The sequence below is a fragment of the Canis aureus genome, chromosome 24, assembly GCF_053574225.1.
Source record: "Canis aureus isolate CA01 chromosome 24, VMU_Caureus_v.1.0, whole genome shotgun sequence".
Classification (NCBI taxonomy): Eukaryota; Metazoa; Chordata; class Mammalia; order Carnivora; family Canidae; genus Canis; species Canis aureus.
The window spans coordinates 49,149,321-49,166,977 of record NC_135634.1 but is presented as its reverse complement, the minus strand read 5'-3'; the positions used below and the strand labels follow the sequence as shown (position 1 = coordinate 49,166,977).

Sequence of the window (17,657 nt, the reverse complement as noted above, 5' to 3'; positions counted from 1 at the left end):
GCGGAAGGCCAAGGCGATGTGAATTGCCGGTTTTTTCTATTTGAAAGGGAGGTTATTAGGAGCAGTCTCGATTATTCAGAAACTTCAAGGAGAAATGGGAGGGCGTGGTAAGGGTGGAGGGGGAGACTGCATTTCCTGTTTTCCCTGCAGATGGTGTTGGAAAACACTGCAGGAAAACCATGGATACCCGCGGGGCGGGGGGTGGGGGGGACCTCTAAACTTCATTCCCTTTGCCACCAGGGGCCCAGCCCAAAAGGTGACGACTGAGTGGAAGAGGTGGATTTCTTTTCAAGAGTTGGGGTTTGCAGGAGTCCGGCTAAAGGCTTGTAGGGTGAAGACAGTATTCGGTGGGTGACATCAGCCTGCAGCCGGGGCCAGAAGCAACAGAGCACAGGGAGTCTGGTTTTCATTTACAGTTGGGTCAGGCCCACAGTGGGGAGGGGGAGAGGAGGGGTCGGGAGGAGGGGAGGGGAGAGGAGGAGGAGGAGGAGGAGGAGGAGGAGCTGCCTGGATCCCTGGATCGGGTCCAGTTCGGAGCTCAGTCTTCCCCCAAAGGCCACTCAGTTCTCCTGCGCTCCAGGCTCCGGCGAGGACGCCAGGGTTTCCTCTCCTGCAGACAGGAAAGCAGCCGCCGCGAGTGGGGAAAGCCATGCGAACCTAGGTGACTATAGAGGCCCAGGGACGTAGCCTTCTTCAGATTTGCTCAGGGTAAGTGCGCGCCCGTCTGCTTCCTGGAGCCTGCGGGCAACAAGGAGACGGGCCCGGGAGAGCATTTCTGGGGGGCCCTCGCGGTTGCTGTTCCAGACGTGTTCCTGGCCCTCGGGGGATCCGCTGGGTGTTCGTCTCACTCTGTGGCCCCGGGGCTCCCCCGGTTGGCCGAGGGCGGCCGTCGCGGGGCGCCCGGGGCTTGCTGTGCCCATCCTGCGCTTGCCCCTCCGCCGGGATGCCCGGCTGGCCCTCTGACGTCCCCTCGCCCTCGCAGACTCCGGGGGAATATGCTTGGTTAGCAGAAGCGCCTTGGCGAGGGTTCAAGAGCTCCCTGTGGAGCAGCAGCCCTTGGGGAGCCGCTGTCCCCCAGGTGGGTGCGGCAGGTGGGCTTCCCTGCCCCCGGGGCCTCGCGTGCGCTGTCCTCGGGGGCTTGGGGCCACTTTGGTGTCTCAGCTCAGGGCCAGGTCAAGAGTTCCTCGACCGGTACCACCCGGGCTTCCTCTTTTCAGGAACCCGAGCTCACTGTTGGAGTCTCTGCCCTGGGCCGGGAGAGGGGCGGTTGCAGAAAGGAGCTGCCGAGGTCAGAGGAGGAGAAGGTGTTCGGAGTTGGGGTGGCAGGCCCCGTGGATAAGGCAGGGCTCCTGGGGTTGAGAGGCCGCCCCAGGTTGCCCAGATGGGGTGCGGGTGCCAAGCTGGGAACCCAAGGCCTGTTGCCGATCTGGGACGCCCAGGATGGAAAGTGCTCCCTGACAGCTGCCAGCCTGCCTTGGGTACTGGTTTCAAGCATTAGAGAGTGGACCAGGGTGGGGTCCCTGGGAGGGCCCAAGGGAGTACGGGGGAGTGTGACACAGATCAGCATTTCACACTTAGAGGCTGGTCTGGAGTCCAAGAACAAGCTGCTGTGAGCGCAGGGGTGTGTCCTGCTCTCAGAGGGAGTGCAGGGGTGCTGACCCATGCCAGCCAGCTTCTCACCCCGCACACAGCTCTCTCCACCCAAGAAGTGTAGGATCTGAGAGCTGCAAAGGTGCTCAGAGCCCTTGGGCAGATCCTTCTCAACCTCCCAGGGCACCCATTCTTCCCCTTGCCCTTTATTTTTAAAGATTTTATTCATTTATTCGTGAAACACATAGAGAGAGGCAGAGACACAGGCAGAGGGAGAAGCAAGCTCCATGCAGGACTTGATCCCAGGACCTTGGGGTCATGCCCTGAACCAAAGGCAGATGCCCAACCACTGAGCCACCCAGGTGTCCCCCAGGGCACCCATTCTTAAGACTTCAAAAAAATCGAGACAGAAATGGCTTTAAAAATCTAATATTCTTGGGTCCTGACCGAAGTTATATTGCAAAGCAGTTGGCTGCTGGACATTAGCAGAACTTCTGAGTTCTTTGCTGGGCCAAAGACAATGGCAGAGATTCTTGGTTGGGAGCCACTGAGGTGTGGCTCCCTGGTTTGGAAGATGCAGAATCCGAGGCGCGGGCTCTGAGATGCGAAATCACTTGCAGAGGCTGCAGAACCAGTGGGTGGCTGAGATCTTCACCATTTCAGGGAAGCAGATGGCCAAGCAATGGAGGATCCCATTGCTGATTTACATCTGGATTGGAACGGGCCATGTGTTAGGTTCCCCCCAGAGGACAGCGTTCTTCTGTCCTATTCTACTCTAACTAATGGGGAAATGGGTTTATGCTCCCTCGGGCTCTCCAAGACGTGGAGAAAAGGTGCTAGGAACTTGCTGGCAGGCAGGGGCGTGGGCTACAGGACTGGAGTGCTGGACCGGAGTGGGCTTCCCTCACTCAGGCCACCTCTGGGGCTGGGGGCCACCGGGATGGTATTTGTACTTTACTTCATTCTTAACCTGGACTTGCTGCCGAGGGTGAAGACACAGGGATGTGGAGGGTGAGGGGCTTTTGTAGGAACTCAACATATAGGAATGGTCTCGTGGTCTTGACCATCTTTGTTGAGTCCAGGGGTTGTCATTACCGTGAGGCTTATTTTTCTCTTTCCCCAACTCCAGCAGTGAGAGAACCAGGAAGACATTGGGTGGAGAACAGGGTCTGGGGGAGAAGGCCACACCAAGCTGGAGAAGTGTGGCCATCCCGCCTTTTTCCTATGGAGGAATTGGAGGGAGTGGCCACCCCACCTTCCTGGGAGGTGGCCGGGGAAGCCTCTAGAAGGGTTAGCCTTTGGCTTCCAGCTCTTGGAAGGATGTGTGCCCCACCCCACCATGCTTGTGGGTCTCAGCCGATGGAAATATGGCAAATGTCCAAACGAGAGGTTTTCAGGGCATTTTTGATATGAGATCTTTCTGGATAGAAATGCCTTTATTTCTGCACCCCCCTTTATTCTGTCCACAGGAGCCCCTTCGGTCATTTTTGTAGCTTAGAACCTAACACATCACTGATGATCAAGTAGGAAGAAACCCCTCTAATGATTGATTTGTGGCTCAAATGAAGCTCCCTGTCTGACGGTAGTTTTGGGTCAGGGGGCTGCAGGGGGCACTGCTGGAAGCCGGCTTGCCATTCGGGTCCTCCGTCCCGTGTCCCTTTTGAAAGTTGCTAGAGAGTTCCTGCTGGGGAGCTTCCGGCCTGTGAGCTTGCTCAGCATGTTTAGACAAGGAGATAAAGTATGGTCCTTACCAGCAGCCTGTGTCACCACCCACTTGCATGTGAAATTCCACAGTTAGGGTTTATAAGTCACCAGCAAGCCACAAAGTCTGTCCCATGGGACCGCCTCGCAGGCATGCCAATGACCTCAGCCCAAAGTTTTATTTGACAATTCATTTCTGTCACTGTTCTTCTCGGAGGAACCCGAGAGGATTTGTTAGGTCTTGGAGAAGAATCCACGGCGGCCCACAGGCTCTCATGGTGTCTTCGCTGTGGAAAGCAGGCAGGCAGGAAAATCCACTCCGCTGTGGCACCAACAGTCGACAGCTCCAGGAGTGACCTGACATTTAAAAAAAAAAAATCCCAATAGTAGCTCTAGCTGAGGAAATGGAGGCCCAACATAATTCCAATTTCAAGGCAGGGAAGCTTTAAAAAATTGCTGCTAATTCAGACCGCTTGCAACTAGACAAGGACGCTTCTCTTCTTCCCCCGCATTTCCAGATATGATGTCTGTCTTTCCAGTGTAAAAATTCTGGAAGGTTCTCCTCCGCTTTAAGGAAAAGATGCTGCTTGCTTCCTCTAATGCATGGGGGATGATCGCCCCCCACTCAGCACGCACAGCGTCCTGGTTTATGGGGGCTCTCCACATTATGTCCATTTTTGGAAGCATAATTTTTTTTTTTGCTTTTTTTGTGTGTGTTATTTTGTTGGAGTTTGATTTGCCAACATATAGCATCACACCCAGTGTTCATCCCATTAAGTGCCCCCCTCAGTGCCCGTTTAACACCTTCTGGTTTCAGAGCTCAATTCTGGGAGGGAGATGAAATTTCAAGCGAGCACCCTCATCCCCGGGGGGAGCCTATCCTGAAAACGCAGCCGGGTTTTCTTTCCTCTAGAGGGCGGTGTATCCTTCCAAGCTCTAGAAAAATCTCCAAGGGGTGGGAGTCCTTCAGGGTGGGGTTCTGGGTTTGCAGGCAGTAGGTCCATAGCCATCTCAGCAGGGCTCACGGGTAACTTCAGACTGTTTAAACACATGTATTTTTAAATGGGACTGTAATATCTGAAGTAGAACTAAATTTAGGATTTTTACATTTTTTTTCTGTGCTCAGACGCTGAGGTGAAATTATGCCTTGAAATGAGGCACTCTGCCCTCTCGAATAATTTCACGACACGGACACTAACCAAATAAGAGCTTATAAGAGAAACATTTTGCCCTCATCTCCTGAGAAAAGTTTAAATGGACAGTAAGTGGTTTCAGAACCCAAGCAAGTTTACACTTTCAGGCCGTGCGGTCTCCAGGTAGGATTCCTGAACTTTAAAACTGGCAGGAATGACGTTAAGATGAGCTGATTCTGTCATTCCCCCCAAATCCCCAGACTTTTCACTGCCATCCCTTTGCTACTTTCTCCCAATAGGCAACGTACTTGATTGAGCCTGTTTTAAAGAATTCTTGCAGACTATCATTATGAACTTCCCATTTTAAATCTTTGTTAATAATAATAATATATTATATATATTATATATATATTACTGACTCTCAGACATAGGGTTAGCCTAGGCTTTTGGCCTGAGCTAGCCACAGTCAGGCTCCTGAGCAACAGAACTCAAAGAGAAGGTACCTAACCCTCTAGTGGGTCCCCGTGGTCCCATATTTGTTCAAGCTTGATAAGCCCTGCTGTGCTCCCCGGGTGTACATGGGGGCTGTGGGGTTTGAGGAGGGCTGCGGGGGCGGGGGGGGGGGGAGACTGAGATGGAGACTCCACCCTCTGCTTGGCAAATATGTGATTTCCACTTGGCTATTTTCAATATCAAAAAAAATGACTCCTTTGGTGGATGCTTTCCACGCCCTTGACATTTCGGACGCTCAGAGAGGTGATTTACTGGCCTGAGGTCATAGCTCTAGTAGCAGAGCACAGTCAGCATTTCTGGGCGCTCCTGCCCATATTAATGTGAGCCCGTAAGCAGATACCCGGGACCAGGGATAGCAAGGAAGTAAAAGTCGTTAGAGAATATTTTAGGGTCTCCCATGTGAAGAAAGGCACCCCCTCCCATTGACCAGTCTTCTACGGAGTAGTGTATTCTAAGTTGAGTTAGCAGAGAGTCATTGTTTTTTTTTTTTTTTTTTAAATCTTCAAGAGGAGAAAAATAAGACAAACATGAAAAATTTTGCCAAACCCTTTCCCAAAGGTAAATTGTGAGTCTTTTGTGGGGGGGTCCGGCCGCCTCTAGCGTAGTGTGATCCTGCTGCGTTCCCTGAATGCTCAGACTCACGGCCGTGCTTCACGAGTTAGGGGCGGCCAGGGGAAAGCACAGTGGGAAGCAGCTCTGAGAAATTTCCCTGGGGTGCACTATACATTTAGTTTTCACGGATCCAGAGCGTCGAGAATTGGCCACTGGAAGGCAAGAGCTCATGGGTCCATTTAATTTGAAAATTAAAAATTGAACAGCAGCTGGAGATGACTCAGGTCTCAAGGGAAGCCATTCCAGGAAACTGGTTTTTCTCTTCTGCAATCTTCATCAGTTGATTCAGCAGCCTGGGTCCAGCACCCAGAGCTAGAGCCAGCTGGGCCGAGGCTCACAGATTGCCCCATGTGCCCCTGGGGGGTTCTCTGTTTGTCATGGGGTCAGGGGGAGACCCAGCCCCGGTCAGTCCCGGGAAACAGATGGAAGGAAATCGTAGCAGGACCCCATCTCTCCGAGTGTCTATCAGTTAGCCTTATTTTACACATAAATTAAGCGAGCCTGGGGAGATTAGCTGACCATTACTGGTAGAGAGGTAAGGAAGTGGAGTTTTTCCAGGCTGTTACCCTAAATCCAGTGTGGATAATATTGAATTAGATGTTTCAACTTAATTTTTTTTATAAAGTTTATTTTAAAATAATTTTCTCTTCCAGACTTGATGGTGATTCAGAGTAGAAAGCAAAAATGTTTAATTTGTCCTTACTAGAGTGAGAACGTTTTAGCCTCTTTGAGTCATTCTGCAGTGGCACAGCAGAGTCCGTGGCCAGGGAAGGCGGGGTTGGGGGGGTGCGGAGGCCAGTGCCAGCCTGGGGCAGCAGCCCCGTGTCTCTTGGAGCGGGACGGACGTTTGTGCAATTTCTTTTGAAGTGTTTTCGAAGGCACTCTCTGCCTTGATGTTAAATCTGATCTAGCCTCTGCTGAATGTTTATCATTAGCAGTATAAATGGAGAAAAAGCCGTGCCTGGCTGCCTTGTCTTCAAGAGGGCAAGATGTTTTCTACATGTGCATGGTGGTGTCAGGCTTTTCCAACTGCAGCAGACGTAGAAACTTCTGCTTCTTGGTTATTACCTTGTACCCTAGGAATCTGTCTTTTAAATCAATTTCCAAATATCTGGCAGCTCATCGAGAGGTTCTTCAGGTTGCCTTTAAGGGGGGAAGGAAGCTCACCCCGATAGTGCTCAGCACACACTCACACGTGACCTCATGCAGGAAGGAGGCCACTTGCAGGGGGGACATCCAAACAGCCTCCCCCTTTCTGTATTGCTCTGTTTAAATGCATGAGCTGCTGAACGGGTATCGTTTTACTTGATTTTACCAGGAGGAGCCAGAGATGAAAGATCTTGGGTTGGCTACTGAGTGTCTAACAAGGACATGGTGGGTGGCAGCAAGGCCAAGCCAACACACATAATCAGAAGAGTTAACATTTCGCTATCACAGGAAACACGTTCAGAGCCTGGGTCAAACCGATAATGGTTTACAGATACATATGCGCGGCTGATACTCTCTTGTGCATTTTCACAGAAGGGAAAGATGAGGTTCAAGTTGTAAAATAAACAGTTAAAAGACCACCTTCCGATTTGGGGGCAGGGCGGTTTCTCCAGATGTTCCAATACATTTGCTTTTGAGGATTCCCCCAAAGTTCTTTCAAGTGGCAGGAATCCATTAAATCCCACCTTCTTCCTTTCCTAACAGAGGACCTGATAAGTCCTCTTTTCAGGGCACTTGAGTGGCTCAGTTGGTTAAGAGTCTGCCTTCAGCTTGGGTCCTGATCCTGGGGTCCTGGGATCGAGCACCACGTCGGGCTCCCTTTTCCCTCTCCCTTTCTCTCTGTGTGCTCTCTCTCTCTAATAAATAAATCTTAAAAAAAAAAAATTCTCAATTTACTTCCTCCTCCCAGTGAGGGGCAGGTGAAGAGGACTCCTTACCCAGGATTCCTACAAGAAGGGAAAGGGAGTAAGAGAAGGAAGGAGAAGGAGAGTGACTGCCAACTCAAGACCCTTAGGGTTTCCTGAAGTGTGACTTCTTCTCTCACAGCAGATAGGACACATGCCGGCCTGGTCTTCAACGATTTCCGTAGCTCTCACTTTACACAGGACATCAGAGTTAACAGACGTCCCAGAACTTGATAGGAGGACCAACCTGACTTTAAAACAGCCGTGCTCAGAGAAGACCCAATAAATGCCCTCAAAATGAGGCCTCTGGATATATTTAAGCCTTTGTTTCAAAATGATTTCCTTGTGTGCATGTGTGTGTCTCTTTCTTAAAAAAAGATTTCCAGACATGGAAAATGAAAAAGCTTTTGAGTAGACTTTATGAAAACTAATTTCATGGAGTTGCAAAATAGCTTGGGAAAGTCTTTGGAATACGACCCAGTTCGATTGCGAGTCAGAGGTCTCTGTGAGGCAATCTTTGTAAGAAGAGGTATCTTTGCTTCAAATGGAAAGGCACCTCGAATCCTCTTCAGAATGAGGCAGAGCGGGGAAAGGCATTACTAATGCCAAATGGAAAGATAAGAGTGAAAATGAAGTTCTATGATCAAATCTGTTGCCTTCTGGACACAGAATCTGTGACATGAAGAAGCAGGGCCTCACCCCACCCAACCCAAGGGTTGCAAGCGGCCAATTCTGGTTTTTCTTTCATATTTAAAAGAATGGTGGCACACAAATGGATTCTATTGACACAGACTCTGTCCCCAGGGAAGTCTATTTTTTCCCTAGAAGAGATGGGGAGTTTCCTCGGGATTGGGGCCAGACCTGGCATGGTCTCTCAGGGTTTCCTGGGATTCTTCCCATGGGCTTTGCAAATGCAGACTTTGGTGAGGATTCTGGTTCTAACTTGTTTTATCCATGTGACCTTGGGCACAGCGCGTTGCCTCACCTGGTTTCAGTTTCCCGGCTATAAAATGGGCAGGGGGGTGGGCGGGGTGCTGCCCTTGGGGTGTTGGAAGGAGGACATGAAATCCCACAGGCGAGATAGAAGTGCCCTAAATACTACTTGTGCCCTCTTGTCTCTATTTGCTGGGGTGATGGGGAGGTTTGCGAGGGGGGTGATGAGGGAGTGGCTGCATCCTTTCCCTTATTAATATGAGCAAGCCCGGTGATCATGTGGGAAGATGAGGTTTGACATCTTTTAACAACTTCACTTAAAAAACTTGGACTGCATGACATGATAAATAGAATAGATTTAATTGCAAACAGAAACATTAACAAATATTCAGCAGCTGGGCTAGGAATACTTGAACCACATGACTGGCTCCCAAGCATGATGGTAAGAAAAGTGTGTGGGACCGAAGGCAGTTTCCCCACCTGGGAATCAGCTCGGCCAAACCACGTGAGCTCATCGGTCATGAGTGGGGCTTGGGCAACACAAGCATCGTCTCTAGGACAGGAAGAGCTTTTACCCTCTGTCCTCATGCCCCCCCTCTCCCCGCCCCTCCCTTCTCTTCTCCTTAATATCTGGGTAGATTTTAGAAAAGATAATTCTTGCGCCCTGCACACTCACTTCGTTACTTTGTGTTCTCAATGGGTAGCACTTCTTTTATGGGGTTACTCTTCTAAAGATGAATATCTCGGAAATAAAAGAAATTTTACATGTCATTTTCAACCAATTTAAAATTCATTTTCCTAAAATAAATAAATAAGTAAATAAAATTCATTTTCCTTAGAGGAGAGTTGAAGTGAGTAATGCCTCTGGAAGATGTTAGATATTTCATCTCATTAGAGTTTAGATTTTTTTTTTTTTGAGCCTTATCGAAGATGAGAAAATTATTTTGGAGTTTCTCAATAGAGACCCTACTCAGGGTTTAATGTATGAGAGGATTCGTGGATTCCTCTGAGAATCTGACTTCTTAGATGTGATGCTGTGGAAGATGGAGGGATGATTAAAAAGCTGTTGGCAAACCGCTGAACACCCAGTGTCCCCTGTTTATGAAGGTTGCCTTCGGGAGACCGGTGATACTCCCATCCCACACCCAGCAGTGGGTGGGCAGATCTTGTCTCCCTTCCTGCTCTTTTCCACATGGAGTGCATGGGTCCAGTGATTACTGATGAGGCCCTATGATTTTTCTCTTGCTCTAATTCTTAATCATGTATCTTGTGCATCAATCAAATATTTAAAACAACTGAGCTGGACACCCTGAAAGATTTGCATTAAAATTTATCATGGAAGCAGTGATGCTATGGTGCTTACACTTTAGTGGGGAGGTAGACTAGATGCTTTCAGAGTCACATGCGACCATGGACCCCACTCTCAGAAAACCCTTTATACACAGATACAATTGCGCACACATTTGTGAGAGGTTGACAGGTCTTTTGAAATTTGTGGATGCCACATTTAAAAAAAAGGTTTTGAACTATTACAATATTGCAGGTTGTTTTAGAAAGAACTGGCTATATTTTTTGAAAGAATCCAGTAGAATCTAAATGACGTGGACAATCTTTCCATAAAACAGTTTTCCAGTAGGATGCGTTTTGATGATAGAAAAATCCAATGTTTAATTTGAATAGAAAGAATCAAGGATAGCACACTTGCAATGTACTTTTACATTGTTTTAAAGTGTATGTCCTCAGGCACCTGGGTGGTGTGGTTGGTTAAGCCATGATGTCACATAGGATAGAATCCCCCCCCCCCATTTTTTTAAGGCTGAGTAATACTCCACTGTATGCATGTCTCATATTTATCTATTCATCCATTGATGGGCATCTATATTGCTTCTACCTCTTGGTTATTGTAAGTAATTCTGCAACAAATTTGGGTGTACAGATATTTCTTCACAACCCCGTTTCAGTTATTTTAGGTATATGCTCAGAAGTGGGATTGCTGGGTTACATGGTAATTCTATTTTTAACTTTTTAAGGAAACTCCATCTAGTTTTCTTTTTTTTTAAGATTTTTAAAAAATTTTTATTTATTTATGATAGTCACAGAGAGAGAGAGAGAGAGGCAGAGACATAGGCAGAGGGAGAAGCAGGCTCCATGCACCGGAGGCCCGACGTGGGATTCGATCCCAGGTCTCCAGGATCGCGCCCTGGGCCAAAGGCAGGCGCTAAACTGCTGCGCCACCCAGGGATCCCTCCATATAGTTTTCTATAGTGGCTGCACCATTTTGCATTCTAGCCAACAGGGCACCAAGTTTCCAATTTTCCTGCCTCCTCATTGATAATTGTTGTTAACTATTTTTTGATAGTAGTCATTCTAATGGGTGTGAGGTGATAGCTCATTGTGGTTTTGGTTTGCATTTTTCTGATGATGAGTCATGAGCATCTTCTCATGTGCTTAATGGCCATTGGTGTATCTTCTTTGGAGAAATGTCTATTCAAGCGCTTTTCCCATTCTTAAGTCAGACAATTATTATTTGTTACTGTTGTTGAGTTGTGGGATTTCTTTATATATTCCAGATTTGAACCCTTTGTCAGATACATGATTTGAGAATATATTCTCCCTTCTGTAGATTGCTTTTCACTCTGTTGATAGTTCTCTTTGCTGCACAGAAGTTTTTGTTTGATCTAGTCCCAATTTGTCTATTCTTGCTTTCGTTGCACACACTTTTGGTGTCGTATCCAGGAAATCATTGCCAAATTCAATGTTATGAAGATCCTTACATTTTCTTCCAGGAATTTTTTACTTTCAGTTCTTAATGTTTAGGTCTTTAGTCCATCTTGAGATGGTTTTTGTACATGTTGTAAGGTAAGCATCTAATTTTGTTCTTTTGCATGTGGATATACAGTGTTCCTGGCACCATTTGTTGAAGAGGCTGTTCTTTCCTTATCATGTAGCTTTGGCACCCTGATGAAGGATCATTTGACACATACATGGGATTGAAGTTATTTCTGGGATTTCTATTTTGTTCCATCGGTCCATATGTCTGTCTTTATTCTAGTGCCATTCTGTTTTGATTACTATAGCTTTGTAAGATGTTTTGAAATCAGGAAATGCAACACCTCCAGCTATATTTTTCTTCCCCAAGACAGTGGTGGCTCCTCTGGGTCTTTTGAACTTCCATATGATTTTTGGATTTTTTCCCCTATTTCTACGAAAAAAAAAATGCCATTGGGATTTTGTTAGAGTGGGGGTGTTTTCTGAGTTGGGGTGTGGAGATGATGCAGTTTGCAGGGCAAAGGTCTGGTGACACAGGCTACTGAGCCCATCTGAACATGAGCTTGGCCAATTGGAAGTCACGTGTGTAGCCACCAGCTGAATGGGAGACCAGGTAGGAAGAAGGTCAACCCTCAGGTCTGCCTTCACAGGCTTGCTAATTCAGCGTCCCTGCACTTGTTCCATTCTGAGATTGGTGGTTGGCACACAGCAGGTTTTCTTGGGGAAAAAATTGCCCACCACAGAGTAAGGGCAAGATTTGAAGTGGTCCCAGAAGTCACAGTTGTGTTTTGCATACAGTCTGATTTGGGCAAAGCCCATTTTTTTTTTCTGTAAACAGTAGGGATTCCTACAAACTGGGTCTACAAAATTCAGCTGGGTATCACAGACCTGTCCCTTTCTGTGCCCACACGTTCCTTGACTCTTGACTCTTTCTGCCATTTGTTTGGTGACTTGCTGTCCTCCTTAATCTGAGAGGAAGGAAAATTTAATTGCATTTTTTTAAGCTACGACAAAAGGGATATAATCACTAGACTCAAAGAGTCTCATTTATTGTTTAGTCAAAACCAGTTTTCACAAAAGGGATAAATCCTTGATGCACTAGCTTGTAATCTGAGTATCAAAACTGATCATTGCCCTATTTTCTCGTTCAGGTTCCCACTTGGTGCTTAGACACATTCAAAATGAGGAAACATCGACATTTGCCCTTGGTGGCCATCTTTTGTCTTTTTCTCTCAGGCTTTTCTCTTACCCGTGCCCAACAGCAGCAAGCAGGTAAGATCCGGAAATATTTCTTACTTTTATTCAAAGGAATATGTTCTCTGATTGTAGATCTTAGACCTCATGAGCTTGAGATAGAACTTAGACTTGCTTTGAAGGAATGGTGAAGCCCCTTGTTATGGGATGTTCATTCAGTGTACAGACTTTTCCAGATGCTCTGTATCCAGTGAGAGATGGCTTATTTTTGCTAAAACTTGGGTTTGATATCTTGGAGTTGTTTTGCAGGTGGTTTGTTTTTACATTGGGCATGAGCAGAAACTCTGTATCACAAACATTTTGCCAAATGAAGAGCTCTTCCGCATTTCTGGCACTGCTTTGGTCTCACGCCATATAAAACCAGGACAAGACAATTACTGAGAATGAACATTATTCTTCCTTGAAAACAGAACACATGGATCACCCTTCCTCTCTAATTCTAGATGCAAAAAGACATTTTTTTCATGTAGAATCACATCTTTAAAAAATCAGTTTCTCAAAACTATTTGAAAACATAGATCCGAATTAACCCTCTTAAGAGTTTGCTTGCAGAGTTTTAGAAAACTTAGGAATACTTCGTGCATTATGAGCTCGGAAGCATGGCCTCGGGTCTTCCTCCCCTTTGCCTGGAGGGTTGGGCCTCTGGCAGGGATCCTCCTGCCTGAGGTCCATGGTCCTTAGATGGCAGGGAGGTGAGCACTACCTTAAGGAAAGGGGGACATTGCTTGAAGCGTCAGGGCAGCCTGAGGTAAGTAGAGTCCAGGAGCTTGCTGTGTGCAGCCAGCCTGGCCTACAGTGCAGAAGGGCACTCTTTGGCCACCCACAGCCTGGCACTCTGAGCCTCCAGCTTCCACTTTTGAGAGAGGACTGGATTCATCTTTGAAAACCATAAATAGTGTTCCATATCTGCAAAGGCTTTCCTGGCCCTGAAAAATACATAGGAAGTAGTTAGAGCACTAACCTCCTGCTAAAAAGTCTGAGAAAAATGAGACGCTGCCTTTCTCTACAGTTTCACGAGTCTTCATGTAAGGAAGACAGGTTGATTACATTTATTTTTCTTGCAAATTATCCAAAGTGCTGGAGGCTAGCTAATGTAAAGCAGTAGAAGTTCTCACTGTTCCTTCTTCTCGGGGCTCAGAGCCCAAACTGAAGGATGAACTCGTAAAACGCTGGTTGGCTGTCTCTGATGGGAGATAGGCTTCTGGTCTCATCAGGTGGGTCTTGGGGGCTCAAACTGTCACAGAGAATCACGCCTGAGTTGAAAGACACTCCAGGGACTGTCCCCCTCCCCATTCTGGAGCCTGCTACTGGCTCACATATGGGGTCATTGCATATGGGACTGGGGCCAGCGAGTGGCCACCAGCTGGTGTCGCGTCCCCGCGGCCAGGTGCCCGTGGCTCAGGTAAGTCGGCCTCCGGGCGGGGCTCCCGGGGAGCAGTGCAGTACAAGGCCGGGCAGCGTAGGGAGGAAGGCTTTGCGCCGCTAGGAAGTCCTTGCCTGAACAGGAGAAACATCTAAACCACTGTCTTTTTTTAAAGATGTCAAAAATGGTGCTGCTGCCGATATAATATTTCTAGTGGATTCCTCTTGGAGCATTGGAAAGGAACATTTCCAACTTGTTCGAGAGTTTCTGTATGATGTTATAAAATCTTTAGCTGTGGGAGACAGTGATTTCCGTTTTGCTCTGGTCCAGTTCAACGGCAACCCACATACCGAGTTCCTGTTAAATACCTACCGTACTAAGCAAGAAGTCCTCTCCCACATTTCCAACATGTCTTATATTGGGGGAAGCAATGAGACTGGAAAAGGATTAGAATACGTAATGCAGCACCACCTCACTGAGGCTGCCGGAAGCCGGGCCGGGGACGGAGTCCCTCAGGTTATCGTAGTGTTAACCCATGGACACTCCGACGACCGCCTTGCTCTGCCCTCAGCGGAACTTAAGTCTGCTGACGCTAACGTGTTTGCAATTGGAGTTGAGGATGCAGATGAAGGAGCCTTAAAAGAAATAGCAAGCGAACCGCCCAATATGCATGTGTTCAACCTAGAGAATTTTACCTCACTTCATGACATAGTAGGAAACTTAGTGTCCTGTGTGCAATCATCCGTGGCTCCGGAAGGGGCTGGAGGCACGGAGACCCTTAAAGACATCACAGGTAATGGCAACATTGCCAGGCTGCTGCCCGCCTCGCTGTTCTTTGGACGTAAGCTTGGCAACCGCTGGCCTTAGAGCAAGCCCGTGGCTAGGGCGGGCGGGGGGCGGGAGGAGATGGCTCTTCGCGGGGCTAAAAACAAAGGTTTGACCGTGCTCTGGAGTCTCCTGAACTGGAGCTTTCACCTGCCTCCAAGGGGGTGTTCTGTGAAACAGGTAAATCTGGACTCTAAAGAACGCCTGTCTGCTATTAGGATCCCATGGGAGGCACTTGCCGGGTCCTACGAGGCAGGCATCTAACCCAGATCCCTGGCACCTGTTCCGGGAACGGAGGCTTCCTGGCAGCGAAGGCCGGTGCTGGAAGTGCCTGCAGAGCTTGCAAAGAGAGACAGTGATGGAGAGAGGCAAGAGGCCCTTCTCGGGAAGGAACCCCCAGGAGGGGGCGAGTCAGCCCCTGCAACAGCCCACGCGGGGGTCCCGCCCTGGGGAAGATGGGGACAGCGGGGTGGACCGGGAGGGAGAGAGGGCCCTAGAGGCAGCCTGGTGTGTGAGCCACCGAGCACGGGGGAGACTGGGGGCAGACCGGGGGGTGCGGTAGTTTTGAGGGCTGCTCAGGGGCGGCCCTCGTGTGCAGAGCGTCCAGGGGATGGAGGGCCCCTGGGGAGGGGTGGCTGAGACCAGGGAGGCTGGCGCTCACCAGGGTTACCACACAGACGTTAAAGTCCCTGGAGGTGAACACAGGGTGTGTGGTGTGGGCGCAGGCTGAGCGTGATGTGAAGGAGTCCCTTAGGAAGGACAGAGATCCTTCAGGGCACTTAGCTCTGCCCGGGAGGTGGAGGATCCTCCGAACAAGAGGAGTGAGTGGGGAGCAGCCTCAGAAAGCAGGCTCTGCACCCCAGAAATGACCCTACGAGCAAGATCCGCCCGTTCCTCCTAAGCTTTCCAAAGTGGTCACCCACCCCCCCAGGGGCTCAGAGATAGGAAGTTGAAAGTCGGCCTCTCTCGTTAATTCAACAGGTTGGATGGAGCGTGGAGAAGAGAGTTGAGATTTTGAGGCATAACTTGGCCAATCTAAAGGGCTGCGCGGGAGGGGCATATGGAAAGACATGAGGGCATGTGGAGTCTGGTCTTATTCCAGAAAGGTGTAGCTTTCTGGATTGAGATCAGGGTAATGGGGGAATTGTAGGAACACAGTACGGGTGTCAGGTTCCCGAAACAGATTCAGAAAGCGAGCGCTGGAGAAGTAGTTGATGGATATCGGGAGAAGGAACAGTCGTCTTGGGCAGATGGAGTTGAGAGGAGAGAAGGGTTCCAAGGACTGACCAACCCCAAGTTGTTCATCGAGGGTATCCCCATTGGTCACCTATACGCTCAGCTGTGACAGGTGTGGGAACTCTAAGGCCCTTGCCAGCAGGTCTACTTCTGACAGGGGAGCAAGCAGCGGCCTGGATTATTTACATTTGACACCAGAACGTGTTCTCTGCTATGAGTGACACGCCTCACGTATGTTTTATGACGGACGTGTCGATCCTGCCAGATTATAAGAGAAGGATCTGGGGAACCACCCCCAAGAGCATCCCAAACCAAATGCTCTGGGCCACAAGGAAACGACATGAGAGTATCTATGATGACCTCTTATTCTCTCCGATAGTCTCAGTGTCAGTAGTTCACCGACCATCACCTTTCTGAATGGAGGGATGAGAACTCATCCATACGGAAACAGTGAAGGGATCAGTAGAGAAACGGGACGTGTTTTCTCTATTGCTGGTTTGGCCGACTCGGGATGAGTTTGCCTTTGTGAGTTTGACCATTCTTTAAACGAACAATGAGCCTGTCAATAGAGTACGTTTCCACACAGGTGATAAAACCTTTGTTTTTATGCCAAGAAAGCATCTCTGTCTTCTAGTATCCAAGCCACTAGCAGCTCCAGGGTGGAACATTAATCTGTTTATGTTGCCTTTTCTGATTAACTTCACTTTGCAATTCCTCCAGTATCACATCCCACTGCATGTTCCACAGCAAAAAGTAAAATAATAATCATTCTCTGCTTATGGTTTTTGGGAGAGGTAGTCAGAGGGCAGTATAGAGATTGCTAGTAAGTTAGTGCTATTTCTTCCCGTTACCTGTCCACCAGGTAACTTCTACCCATAGAGTGTTCTTGATCATAAAATATGGATGTGTATACAATGCTAATGGTCCCCGCTATTCTCTTTTTATTAGACTACAACTTTATTCGGGTAAATGTCATTCTACACAGGCGTACATGAATGAAATATCATAGGTTTACTTCTGCAAACTCATTAAGTTTGATTCTCAGTATTTGCACAACCAGAAAGTGACTTTTGCCTAATAAATCATCAAATGTACTGATGTATCATGGCAGCTTGGTGGATAAAATATTAGTTGGAGAGGATTTTTTTTTTTTAATTTTATTTAAATTCAATTTGCCAACAAGTCCCCAGTGTTCTTAAATGAACTCTACTCAAGTACTCAGTCTCTGGAGATTGTGTTTTTAAAAATTTCTTTGCCATTCTTTTGCATATGCATACCACTAAGAAACAAAAGCTTTGCACTGAAGCAAAAGCTAAAAGTGGTCTGTATTCAGTGAGGATTTTGGTGTGAGCCTTCTTTTCTTTGTAAAATACAGATTCAAAGCACTCACGAAATCAATCTACAATTTAATGTTTGCACAGGAAGTATGTATGTGATCTTTTTATTTTTATTTAAAAGAGGAAGCATCCCATGAGCTAAGGAAGGCATTGTACCCACACAAATATGCTCAGGAAAACAGTGTTTCCAAAAGCGTTAAAGGAGCCTGATTTTTCCATGGACATCCTGAAAGTTTTCAATAGAAAATGCCACAGAGGGTGTGATACATGAGCCGTTAAAGCAGCAAGCCAGACAAAGTCATGTTTTTACTTTTAGTGACACCTGGTTATCCTTAGGGTTAATCTTGGTCATTGGTACGGCTTGCTGTACACAAGAACCCATAGCTCCCGTGTCTGTCTGAGGCTTCGGCTCTCCTGGATAACACAGCATGCCCTTGTGTGTCCATCATTGTGTGCATTAGAGGACAATGTTGTTTTTTCAGTGATGACAAATTATCCA

General features: G+C 47.8%; 1 protein-coding gene across 3 annotated transcripts in view; it reads left to right on the top strand.

The window, feature by feature from the left end:
* The first annotated feature begins 219 nt into the window (after positions 1–219).
* COL6A3 (collagen type VI alpha 3 chain) overlaps positions 220–17,657 on the top strand; it is an 81,275-nt gene continuing 63,837 nt past the window's right edge. The window contains exons 1-4 of one of the 3 annotated variants that reach the window (XM_077869346.1): positions 220–347; positions 581–708; positions 12,295–12,415; positions 13,936–14,553. In XM_077869346.1, coding sequence (XP_077725472.1) covers positions 12,325–12,415; positions 13,936–14,553 — 709 coding nt within the window. In that variant the 5' untranslated portion in view covers positions 220–347; positions 581–708; positions 12,295–12,324. Of the gene's footprint in view, positions 348–522; positions 709–12,294; positions 12,416–13,935; positions 14,554–17,657 lie in introns of those variants that run through there. The other 2 variants (XM_077869345.1, XM_077869347.1) reach the window with 2 other exon arrangements.